This window comes from Oenanthe melanoleuca, chromosome 3 (assembly GCF_029582105.1).
Source record: "Oenanthe melanoleuca isolate GR-GAL-2019-014 chromosome 3, OMel1.0, whole genome shotgun sequence".
NCBI lineage: Eukaryota > Metazoa > Chordata > Aves > Passeriformes > Muscicapidae > Oenanthe > Oenanthe melanoleuca.
Genome location: NC_079336.1, coordinates 100548447 through 100561205, shown reverse-complemented (window position 1 = coordinate 100561205; position 12759 = coordinate 100548447). Strand labels below are relative to the sequence as shown.

Genomic DNA, 12759 nt, shown 5'->3' with positions numbered 1-12759 from the left:
TGCCTGCCGCTTCCTCGCCCGCCAAACTCCGCTCGCTGCTCCCCCGCCCGCCTCGGGGCAGGGGCCGCCGCTCGCCGCCGAAGTTTCCCTGGGCCCGGCCCGAGCCCCCGCCGCCCCCCAGCTTCCCGCAGGGCCGACACCGCCGTCCCCCGGGGACGGGCCGCAGCTCCCGGGAGGAGGGGACTCGGCGGCTTCGAGGAGGATGGGGGGGGGGCGAGCGGGGAAACCGGGAGCCGGATGCCCCCCCCTCCTTGCTTTTTGGGTGGTCTCCGGTCCTACCTGGCTTCCCCCAGCTCCCCCACCTCCTCGGCACAGCCCGCGGCCAGCCTGCCCCGCAGCCCTCTCTGCCCGGCTCTGGCTTCACCGAGATGTGTTTGCTTTTCCAGCGGGGGTGTGCGTGCGAGAGCTGCCGCTGCCTGCCTGCCTGCTCGCTTTCTCCCGCTCCTTTTCCTCCCTTCTCTCTCCCCGTGTGCGTGTTTAATTTCCCCCCCTCGCCCCTCTCCGGGTCCCCTCTCGCACCCGCTCCTCCGCGGCCACTCGCGGCTCCGGCCGCCGCCCCCTCCGCCCCCGGCCCCCCGGCTCCATTCGGCAGCGTGCGCCGGGCGGCCGGTGCACCCCCCCCCGCCGCGCCCCCTCCCCTCTCCCCCCTGCGATCACTGTCCATTGGCTTGTCCTGCTCTCTTTTTCATGTCCAGCCCCTGATGAGTGTCCATTGGTGTTGCCTTCGCCTTCCCTCCTCCCCTCTCCCCGGCTTGCCCTGCCCATGTTTTGTATGTCTCTGTCCATCCAGGCTCCTGACGTTCAAGTTCGCAGGGACGTCACGTCCGCACTTGAACTTGCAGCTCAGGGGGGCTTTTGCCATTTTTTTCATCTCTCTCTCTCCTTCTCTCTCTCCCTCTCTCTCTCTCCCCCTCTCCCTCTCTCTCTTTTTTTTCCTTGCACAAAAAAAAAAAAAAAAAAAAAAAAAAAAAAAAAAGCCATGACTGCTATCCCACAATTCATCTTCCCTGCGCCATCTTTGTATTATTTCTAATTTATTTTGGATGTCAAAAGACATTGATGAAGATATTTTCTCTGGAGTCTCCTTCCTCTCTAACCCGTCTCTCCCGATGTGAACCGAGCGACTCACAAGCCACCGAAGCCACCAACCCACCATGTCGCGCCGCAAGCAAGGCAAACCCCAGCACTTAAGCAAACGGGAATTTTCACGTAAGTAACCCGGAGAGCAATTTATTTAATTTTCCCTTCACGGATTTAATTTTTAATTCGAGCGAGAGCAGGGGAAAAAAAAAATTTAAAAGTGAGAGCGAGTCAGCTAGTCGGAGAAAAAAAAATAACTCAGCGCCGGCTCGGGATTCTCAGCATTCCGGTTAATTTCTCCCTCTCTAATTTAATCACCTTGATGACTTTTCTTCTCTTTCTGCCCGTGTCCCTCGCCCGCCGGCGCGCACTCCGATGCCCCGCTCCGCGCTCGCCTCCCGCTCTCCGCGCTCTTTGGCGGCAAGAGCGGCAGCTCTCGCCCGGCACCGGGAGAGGCGCGGGCGAGGTGCGGGGCTGCCGGGGGCACAACCGGCCGAAAGTGGGAAGAAATTCCTGCGGGAGCGGCGGGCTGCACGCCGGACACCGCGGCGGCCGGCCGGGCGGGATGTGCGGGCGAGCGGAGCGCGGAGAAAGTCCGGCGGCCGGAGCCCCCGGGCTGCCGGCGGGCTCGCCCCCTCGCCCCGCGGCGCCCTCCCGGGGGTGGGGGGGGGCACAGCCGAGCCGAGCCGGGCCGCCTCCCTTTTGTTTCCGCCGCGGGGTGCGGGGTGGCCGTCCCGCCGCCCCCCGCTCCACGCCGCCCCGGGCCGGCGCCGTGCGGGGCTCCGCCGACCCGACCTCGCCCCGCGCCCGCCCCGCCGCCGCTCCGGCTGGGGCTGGGGCGGGGGACGGCAGCGGGCGGCGAGGGAACCGAGCCGAGCCGCGCCGCGCCGGCTGGGATTCCCTGCTCGCCCTCGCCTCGCGTTCTCCCGCTCGCTTACTATTTTTTGGAAGATTTTCAAAAAAAAAAAAAAAAAGTGGAAGTGGATTTTGATTGGGAAAAATCTCGTGTCTGAATGTTTACAAGCACCGCGTGTGCGGGGAGCCTCCTGCCAACAAACACAGGCGAGAGCGAGCCCGGGCTGAGCACACACGCGCGCACACACACGCACACACACACACACTCGCACCCTCACACCCGCGAACGGCCCTTCCTCGCCGCCACATTTCAACCCCAAACCAAATCCGCTCTCCCCGGGAGAGAAAAAACAAACCCCGAGCCCCACCACACCGTTCGCAACAAAAACTCTCCGGCTCCCTCCGTCCCTCCCTCCAGCCGCCACCACACACACCAGGGCTAGATGCAAGATAAGCGGGAGCGCTCTTTGCACAACAAAAGGCAACTCGAGCTGGAAAGGTTTGGGGCGAGGGGGGTGGGAAGGAAGGGAGAAAAAAAAAAAAAAAATCCCCTTTTCCTCGGGGTGAGCCTGGGGGAAGGGGAAATGCTGCATGCTTTTCCTCACTCCTTTCCCCCCATTTTCTTTATTTCTTCCTTTCTCTATCTCTCATTACTCCCGGCGGGTTTTGTTCCCTCCCAGGGATGGCAGAAAACCCAGGGCCATTTCTTCCTGCCAGCCATCCCCGGCTCCCTCGGCCCTTCGCAAAATCCCCCAAACTTTCGGCCGCGGTTTCTCTCTCCGCACGGCCGCCCAGACGTTGCAGCCAGGTTCGCACATGGAGCGAAGGAAGCGGCGCTGGCTCTTTGCAGGCGGCCGCTCCGCCGCGGGCAGGGCCGGCCGGGGGCTCTGCCTGCCCAAAGTTTGCCCTAAAACCCGGGGGCTGTCGGGGGCTCAGCCCCTCCCCCCGTCCCCCAGCCGTTTTTCCGCACTTTTCCCCGCTACTTTTCGGGGTGGTTTTATTTTTTATTTTTTAATTTTTTAATTTTTAATTTTTTTTTTTTTTTTAATTGCCTGGCTGGGGATGGGGTGCAGCATCAGTGCTGTAGGGGAATGGGGCCCCCTCCGGAAATGGGGTACGGGGGGCGCTTTTCCCGGGCAGCCGTGGAAGTGGGGTGCGGGGAACGGGGATCGCGGCGGCTCCGGAGGAGGAGGCGGGGGGCTCGGGCTCGGCCCCCGGCGCGGACGGGCGGGATCCCCGCGGTGCTGCTGCCGAGGAACCGCGGGCCGGCGCGGAGCGCCCGCACGTGCGGGGCGGGAGCGGCGGCGGGACGGGCCCGGGGGTCCCTCCGGCGAGAGCCGCCCCGGCGGCGGGGAGGGGGCGTGGGTGGGCCGGGAGCTGCGGGGGAGAGGGAGGAGGCCGGGCCGGGGGAGCGGCGCGCCGGGGATGCGGCGGCGGGGCCGGGGCCGGGGCGGCGGAGGCGGCGGGCGGGCTCCGTGCCCGCTTCGGTCGCTAGGAGGCACAGCGAGATCAAACAACCGGGCAGCCCCGCGAACTTGAACCTGGCCGGCTCCTCCGCTGCCTCCCGGCCGGCGGGAGGGGGAGGGCGCCCAGCTCCCTCCCCTCCACCCCCCCCACGCCCCCCTCCCTCTTCTTCTTTGTTCTTAATTTTGCGCGGAGTTTGCTTGCTCCGGGAGGCAGCGGGGGATGCTCGCCTTCCCCCTCCCCGGGTTTCCCCTCCCTCCCCATAGCGTGTTGGCGGTTCCCATTGTACCCCCAAGTCTCCCTTTCCTCGCACCGCACGATCCGAAGGCACAAACTTGGGATTAAACAAGCCTTCTCCATCCTTCCCACGGTACGGTGCGGGGAAATGCCCCGGCAGCGCATCCGCATTGCCCCGCGGGCATTTCTCCTCACCGTGCTGTGGCACCCCTGCTCCCCGCCCCATCACCCCCAGTACCTCCTTTCTCCCGGCACTCCAAAATCCATCCCGCTTTTGCCGGTGCGGTTGTTTTGGTGGCTGGGAACAGGGGGAAGAAGGGGGGAGTAGGAGGGCGAAGGGGGAAAGCTGAAAAGACATGTTGGTGGAAGGGCAATTTGCATGAAAAATAGAGACGGATGATTAGAGACCCAGGCAGGGAATTTTGATTGCCCCAGAATTAAAAGATGCATCCTGCAAATCGGAGGGAAGACCAGGTGAATTGTATTCCGATGTTTTCTTTGTAATATAGATATTTTATGTTACGTTATAAAAGTAGCAGTAATGATAAAAAAAAACATTTTTTTTTTGCTGGCTCTGACTCCATCAGGAGCCAAATGTTTTGCAGCGAACACAGTGCCAGCCGTATTTCATACATTAGTATATAATTCTTGTTAATTAGCAATAATTTACGTTAAGAGCATAGAAAATGTTGAGGTTACAGGTTTTATATCTGTACATTTGATCATCTTGTTATTTTCAAGAACTTTGCCTCCTATAAAATTAATTAGGTGAAATGTGGAGGTGTAATCAGCAACCTCTGAATTACCACTTCATTTCCTGGTTTTGATTGTAAATCAGCCCAGTCTGTACAGACTTTTTAGCAAAGTCTATTTTTGCTCAGTGCCACTTTTAACTGTCTGGTGTCGAAGCAGCGGGTTACCTTCCCCTGCTAAATAATAGTGACAGCGTCAGAAAGGAATCAGGCCGCGGGAAAACATTATAATTGGGTGATGATTATGCAGAGCTCCTCGCTAAGCCAGTTGTAAAGGGGAGCACGGGTGGTTTTGTGTCTTTTTGCTGCGGAGAGTCGGTGAGCTCCAAGTTAAGATTCGCAAAATACCTTTGTCTGCGGCGTGCAGCGAGCTACCGGTGGAATTAGTCCTGCAATAATTGACTCCCTCGCTCCGAACGCAAGGAACGGCTCGGGGAGAAAAGCGCCGTGCCCGGCAATCCCGCAGAAACACCCTGCTCCTCTCTCTGCCGGCTTCCCGAGGAGCGAGAGACGCACGTTGTGCCTCCTCTCCTGTCGGTCTGGAAGTTTAGAAGAAAGCCCCAGCGATTAAGACATTGTTTTTATTAATGCGAATGTAACCTTCATATTCCTGTGGTTGACCTTACGTTAAATTAGAAGTAGTACTAGAGGCAAGAAATGATGGACTGGATCCCTGTGTCCTAGTTGGAGCTGAGGTACGGCGAGGTAGTGTGCTCTTTCAATATTATTTTACGCAGCACAACTGGGAGCTACTCCAGATCTTCCTCCTCAATATTCAGCCTAGGTAGGGTTGAAATAAATTTAACCTGAGTTCACTGGATTTTTGCACTTTATCAAAATCAGTTCCAATATTGTGCAGTCAAATTAAAATCTATTTTTTGATTCTCTGTGGCTTTAAGTTCATTAAATGTGAAATTGGCAGCCAGCTAAAGAAGGTCAGGCTGATTAACTGTTTAGGAGTTGTATTCTGTCTCACTTGCATTACCTGGCAGTGTTTTGAGGTGGGTTGTATTTGTAGTACCCTCTCCTCCTGCTCGCTGCTGTTAGCGTGCGTGTAGTGTTGCGCAGACAGAGGAACACCAACACGCTGCTGGTATTTATTTTTTTTTCCCCTCGTGAAAGGCAGTGCTGATGGAGACTGTACAGAGATTGCCAAGGTATTTCTCTGCAAATTTAACGTAAAAAAAAAAAAGCCAACAGAAAAGAGAGCCGAGTCTGCCTCATTAAAGCATCCACTGACGATTCTGTGAGCAGAAATAGCCTCATAATGAAGCTTTTTGGAGCTCATTCAGAAAATTTGTCAACTTTGACAACATTAGGCAAGGTATTTTGAGTTTAAAGAAGGCGCTTCTCACTGTTGCGAGGAAATGTGGCAGTTGCTTGGCCAAGCTGATTTTTAGATGCTGAAGGCCACCAGTGCTAACATGTTCAAGATAATTTAGGCATTCCCTTATTTCAGGATTAAAAAACGCAAAATGACTGATTGCCTTATTTCCTTAAGTAGTAAAAAATACCCCATCCAGCTAATATCTCTGAGTGGACTTGGTGGTGAATTTGCTGTTTATTTGGATCCTAACGAGCAGCTCAAAAGTGAGAGGTGCCTCCCCCCGCCCCGCAGGCATTTCTGCTGCACTTGCTTTTTATCATTTCAGTTTTCTGCCATATATATATATATATTTATTTATTTGCCTCATACCCTCCCCTTCCCCCCACCACGCAGAACTACTGCCTTTAGGATTTTTTTAAATTGGAAGCTGCAAACGGGCTGATGGGGACAGTGACACAAATCCAAGCGTTTACGTCTGCACGTGCGTTCCGAGGGCTGGATGTGCCCCGCGTGTCGGTGCCTGGGTGTGTGTGCCCCTGCAGGCTGGCTCTCCCCCCTTCTCTTTTACACACGTGCACACGTTACCTGCCCGGCCTGCGCAGGGAGCGTGCAGTGTCTGTGTGTGCTGAAACACCTTCTGTCTACACGGTATTTCTGAATTTTAGAAAGTGGGTCTTGTCTGGCTGCTGAAAGATACACACCCATGTGTGTGAGAGTGTGTGCAGTGCTTTTAGCCTTGAATTCATGTACATAAATAATACATTCAGCAATAAAGCACCATATTCCCTTCCTGTCGTAGTACCACAAGAGTTTCGCAGTGTATTCCTTCAGCCTATCCATTTAATTTTAGCACCGAATCGTTCAAGGAGTCAGAAATGTGCCCTCGTGTAGGAACACGGAGACAGTTGCGGTGCTCGCCCTCCCGAGTTCTGCAGGCTGGAGCAGCTCCTGCAGAATCTCTTCCCTGTAGCTGATGAATGCCCGTCCCCGGTGCCGTGCTGACAGCCGTGGTGCACGGGCTTGGTTGGGGGGAGCAGGCGGACTCCAGAGCGGGGTGTAATATTCATGAAGAGGGGGCTCGGCGCGTTGCTCCCCCCGCGCCCAGAGCTCTAACCGTTCTCCTTTTGTTTCTCAAACTGCAGCCGAACCTCTTGAAGCCATTCTCACTGATGACGAACCTGAACATGGCACATTGGGAGCTCCGGAAGGGGACCACGACCTCCTCACTTGTGGCCAGTGTCAGATGAACTTTCCGTTGGGGGACATTCTTATTTTTATTGAGCACAAACGGAAACAATGCAATGGCAGTCTCTGCCTAGAGAAGGCTGTGGATAAGCCACCTTCACCCTCACCAAGTGAGCTGAAAAAAGCATCCAATCCTGTGGAGGTTGGCATCCAGGTTACGCCAGAGGATGACGATTGTTTATCAACGTCATCTAGAGGAATTTGCCCTAAACAGGAACATATAGCAGGTAAATTAAAGCAAGGAGAAGTGTTTGCGAGTTTATTTCTGTTTCAGTTGCAACGTAGCGTGTTGGCAGTCGCGCGCTGCCGCGTCTGCGTGTTCTGCTGGCCGTGAGGGCCGGGGTGTCCGTGCCCTCCCTGCCTGGCTTAGCGGTGTTTCCTGGTGCCTGCGCAGCGGCAGGAGCAACAGGCGCGTGCCGTGCCAGCCGGTGTTTGTGGCCGTATTGTTTGAGGCCACTCTGGTGATTTGCCTGCATTGTAGTCACCGTCTCCCGGTGCCTCGCCTGCCGGAGCGCCGCGGGAGGAGGAGCGGAGCTTTTGAGTCTTTGGCAAAGTCAGGGGTGAAAGAGTTAACCGAGCATCCGCCAGCCTTGGTTCCATATTGGCTGTCAGCGTATGGACTGTAATTAAACGCAGCCCCATGGCAAAGTGACACCACCGACCTTGACTTTAAGATGCCATTTTCGACTGGCCAGGCCAGAGTAGAGAGGGCAGTTGCTGAAGCGCACAGACATGCTTATTCGAAAAGTTTAAGGGCATGTTGGAAATTTCAAAAGGTTGGTTTGACAGGAAAGGCTGCTCTCTGCAGCCTGCCTCCTCAGCCAAATGATAAATGCTTCGCTGTGCTCTCTCTTGTCTCTGATGTGGTTTTGACAGATGTATCTTGATTTTGTTTGCGGTTTACACAGCCACATGTCAGCCGTACAAATGTCCAAGGCAGAGTTCTGTTTTGTGCGGCAAACAATATGAAACGTAATTTAAAAAAAGAAAAAAGGGTGAATAATTCCATTTCATAGCATATTTTTTTTTAAAATCAGAAGGCCATTTGCCATGCAGATATATTCACAAATGAAGTTAAAAAAATAAAAGTGTACCATGCAAAAGAAAATCCCAGAGCCCTGGGAGTGTAACAAGGCACGCTCTGCTTTAAAAACCCTGCTAGTAAACAAAAGTACTGCCCATTTGCAGCAAACATTTCAGATCACTTCAGACCACGCCAATGCTGCCAGTCGAAAAAGGCGAGACTGCAGTGTATCAACCCCAAGAAATGCCTGAACCAGTTTCAAACTCCCCCTCCAGTGGTGTTTGGGATGTGGCACTGCCGGTGCCTCTCTTTGGGGAGCCCACAGGACCGCTCGGGGTTGTCAGAGGCGCAGTACACCATCACATGATGTGCTGGAGCTTGTCTTGGGCTTGCTTTGGCCACAGAGTTAAACCATAATAGGGCAGTAGGCACTGGGAGATCCTCCCGCAGCCTTCCCTGGCCTCCAAGCCGGCCGCCCAACCGTGCTGGAGAGCTGCAGTTTTGGAGGTTTTGTGGTGGCAGCAGATCCGTATCGGTGCTGGGGCGTCTGCCCGCGCACGTGCCTGTGTGCAGAGCCATGTGCGTGCACACGCAGACGTCATGTGAACAGGCGTGTGCTGTTCTGCAGAGTAATCGCTCCTGCCTTGCAACGCGAGTGTCTGCGTTTCAGAGGAGACACAGGCTCAGCTGCTGCTGAGCTACGTTCTGAACGAGACTTAAAGCCCCCCAGTAATTCCCAGACACGGATGTTAAAGGTGAGGTTCCTTTCCCTGAGTGGTAGAGGGCAGTGCCCATTTCCATGTGCTGCCTGCGGTCTGGCGGAAAGTGAGCAGAAGTGTAGGGCATGATTAATGAAGCAGGAGCCTGGCAGAAGGGATTTGTAGTCTTCCAAGCTCTGGAGCCATACTAAATCACCAAATATGGAGGAGCGCTGGTATGATGTAACGCTGTATTTACGTACGGCGCCTCTCCGCTCAAAAGACAAAACACAGTATCTGTCAAGCAAGAATTAAACATGCTGTCGTCCCCCTGGTCCCAGATAGGTCCCTGGGCTGGAGGGATGGCCACGCCGAGGAGTTCTGCACGAGGGGGAAGCTCCTCTTTGCTCTGGCACTGGTGTGGGGCAGGAGGCTCAGCGAGCCAAGTCTGGCTCTGGCGTGGCGCAGGTGACGCCAAGCGAGGAGGATTTGGGCTCTGCGCCGTCATGGGGCCGTTAATTCAGAAAGGGCCGTGCTTTTAACTGGCTGTAAATGCTCTGCTGAGCGGGGCACAGGCGTGATCCTGCTCGCTTGTACTCAGAGGTGGGCTTGACTGGGAGCAGGCTTGGGGCCGTGCAGAGGGTCCATGGAGCAAGCTGTGAGTGTGTCTTGAGTAGAGATGGAGTTGTGGTTGTCAAGGTTCTTGTGCCCCAAGGTTTCTGGCTGTGGTGCCCAGCCATGCCTGTATGGATGGGAAGTCCAGGAATGCAGGTTCTCTGCCCCTCCCTGGCTGGAGCAGCGCTAAGTCCCTTGGTTCTTCACTTGGTTGAAAATGCAGCCTGGCTTTGGGAAAGGGAGAAGGTGCACCAGGAGTTACAGGGTCTTGCACTGTTCCTCCCCTTGGTGTTTTCATCACCCTTTTCACTTGGGTGTGTTCTCAGCTGGGTGTGTTCAGCTGCCTCGTGTCACAAAGTGCACTGATAGCTGGAGTGACCCATTGCTGGTAGCCAGTAGTTTGAGGAGCCTGGCAGTAAAATTCCGGTGAAGGTCTTAGAGTCTGAACTGTGAAGTTCAGGCTTCAGGAAGGCCCCGGCAAACAACCTCAAACTCTTCCAATTCAGCTATTCATATTTGATTCCTGCGTAAGAATGTAAAATGCAAGATTTGAGTGTGTAATTAAGGGGGAAAAGAAAAGATAAAGGCTGCCTTTAGAAAAATACACAGAAGTTGGGGAAGTGATTCTTTCTGCTAAGAGACCATAAAATACGTATTTTGTAGCAATATAAAAATGCTTCCAAACAGTTGTGAGGCCGGAAAAGGTGTTTCAGGTTAGTCCTGGATAGAGAGGTGCTGTGGGTGAGCTCCAGATCCAGTTTTTTTCCCCTTCCTTCAGTTTTGTAGTCAGTTAGTTGGGGTGTTACAGTAAAAGAGAATCTTAAGTAATGGTTAAAGGTCTACAGACAGGAAGGAGGCAGCGACTCATTCAAATGCAGGGAGAAATGATGTCTTTTTTAACTGGTTAAGCTGCTCTTTATCTTGCTGTTTTCCAGAGGCAGGGATGAGGACAGGAGCTTAGATGTGTGTGTGTGTGTGCAACCTGTGCAGCAGCCGTGGGATCCATATAGGTGCAGGCATGTGTCCATACCTGGCTCTTCCATGTGGGTGTCTGCCTGAGCACAGCTCTGCCTTGCTATAAAATTTTGAGTGATGCTGATCCAGCAGTGGAGCTGAAATGCCATAAATTTAACTGAAAATTAATAGGATATGTTGTGTGGGTCCAACGAGGCAGCTTTCATCAATATGTATGTCAAAGGCTCACCACCAGATACTGGCAGCCCGTGATTTGCAGAGAGGGCGACGGCAGGGCTGTAGTTATCCGCTCTCGTATTTTACAATAGGGGAAATATTAACTGAAGTATCTGGAGATCAGCGAATGTAAAATCGCTGTTCACTTATTGAAAAGGCTGAGGAAATATTTATCGCCCGCCCCTGTCAGGTTTTGGCGGTTTGTTTGTTGGGTGTATAATCCGAGGGAATTAATGAAAGGTCGGGGTTCGGGTGAAGAAGGATCTCAAATGTTACTTGGATGCAGTTGGGGGAACACTTTTGGAGTGCTGCTGCAAATTCCCCTGTATAATGCCGAGTGTGGATCCGTGGATGCTCTGTACAAAGAGAGAGGAGGAGGGGAGGTCATTTTTACTGCTCGAATCCTATATTCTCAAGCTGCTTGTGACATTCAAATAAAACACGTGGGAAAATAATGTAAGAAATCCCTCTGTCTGCTGCAGTCAGGGAAAGGTGAACATCATTTGGTACTAAATTTCAGACTGAGTGTATTTGATTATTACAGTTCTCAGGTGGTAATGTCTTTAAGCAGAAATTTTCTTGGGCTGTTATTAGTAGTTGTTATTATAATTCTGTAGGTTGTGATTGTCGATTCCTTGTTTTGTTTTGTTCTGGAGACAAAAAAATACTGCTGTCTGCACTGAATAGTTAGCATTGCATCTGGACAATAAGATGAAAGCTTAAAGAGGAGGGGAAGAAGGAGTATGGGAAGATTTTGAAGTCAAATTCTGTCTGCTTTCCCCATACAAAGAAACAGAGAGAGCAGGCCGGGTAAAATATTGCAGGCAGGAGAAAATAGTGAGGGTGCTACCCAAAGGCTCCTGCTCCCGAGATTCGGAGCGCTGCGCACAAGCTGTATTTGTAAATAAGACAGAGAAAGGTTGTGAACCGGCAGCTTGGCTGTTTTGTCAAAGTACAATGTCAGAGAAACTCTTTCTAAGACAAATTGTAAATAGAAGTGTCACGATGATTGCATGATTGAGCTCTAGAAGTGTCTTGCAATTGTTGGCATTGTCAGAAGACTTTTGAAAGCTTAATTAAAGGCGGTGGCCTGTGTGGCTGTGAAATTTACTTCTCGGGGGGGAAAAATGTAAAAAATGTAGGGATCAAAAAGTTGCTGTAATGCTGCTCGTACAGGGATACAGAGAAGAGTCAATAGTTTCCCTGCTTTCCCCGTTGCCTTTTATAAATAATGTTTTTTGAAGAAGCAAGCACGTGACACCAATATCATCCTTTGTACGAGGTAAAGATTGTGTTAGTTTTCCTATTCCCTGCTGTTCCAGACAGTTAATGTAAAAATGGCTCTTTATTGGAAACACAAATATGAGTTCACTCGAAGCACAGAAGCAGGGTAGAAAGTTTTCTTCTGCCTCTGCCTTCCAGGGGAGCATCACAGTGTTGTGGTGCCCTAAATGTTTCTGGTGGGTTTTTTTGTTCCCTGCAAATCAGATCTCGTGAGGGGATGAGAAATGTATTTTGTGTTCGTTCTCCTATTGCACGGGACGCTGCACCGTGGAGCTGTCCACGAGCAGAAGGATCACTGCATCCGAAATGCTGGTGGTTCAAGAGGCAGCCTGGCACACGTTAAGCTCCAATATAGATCTTGAAAGGTGCACGTTGGCATCACGTGCCGACAGCTTTGAAATCGTGCGCGTAATAAACGCGAGGCGCTGCGCGGAGACGGAAACTGAGGCAGGGAGTGAATTAAACACCTTTAATTAGCCCGGTGGGAGAAGTAAAGTCTTCCCTAAACATGCCCATAATTTGGTAATGCCTCTTTTAAAGAGGAGGAGGCCTATTAGCATCACCCCGTTTTGTACATGCAGCCCTCAGCCCACGAGCTCTTTCTTGTTCCATTCAAATAATAAAGACGATTAAAGAGGCTTGCGAGGCACCGTCAGGCAACGGGAGCAGAGCCTCCAGTTGTTTGCCTGCACGCATCCTCATTACAGAGATTTCCTGGGACAAAATTCCCTTCCAGCTTCAGTCTGGTTTTATATCCACCAGTACCAGCTTTGTGCAATAAAAGGCGTTTAGCATCAAGCTGGACATGGCCTGGCACAGTGCCACTGGTGTTTTGTTGTGTTGATTTTTTTTCCTTTTTAGCTAATCGCTGAGGATCTCTCGTTACCTTTCTGCTTGTTGTGATTTTGTTCGGGTCGTGATGCTGCCAGGGATGTTGAGAGTCCAAGGAAGTCCAGGACTCTTCTCCCAGTGGCAGGCATTTGAACT

The 12759-nt window shown here is 52.8% G+C and overlaps 1 protein-coding gene across 4 annotated transcripts in view; it reads left to right on the top strand.

Moving 5' to 3' along the window:
- The first annotated feature begins 179 nt into the window (after positions 1-179).
- The window catches only part of BCL11A (BCL11 transcription factor A), a 70467-nt gene continuing 57887 nt past the window's right edge, over positions 180-12759 (top strand). For all 4 annotated transcript variants that reach the window (XM_056487181.1, XM_056487180.1, XM_056487182.1 and 1 more), the window contains exons 1-2: positions 180-1209; positions 6858-7187. In XM_056487181.1, coding sequence (XP_056343156.1) covers positions 1155-1209; positions 6858-7187 — 385 coding nt within the window. In that variant the 5' untranslated portion in view covers positions 180-1154. The remainder of the gene's footprint in view (positions 1210-6857; positions 7188-12759) is intronic.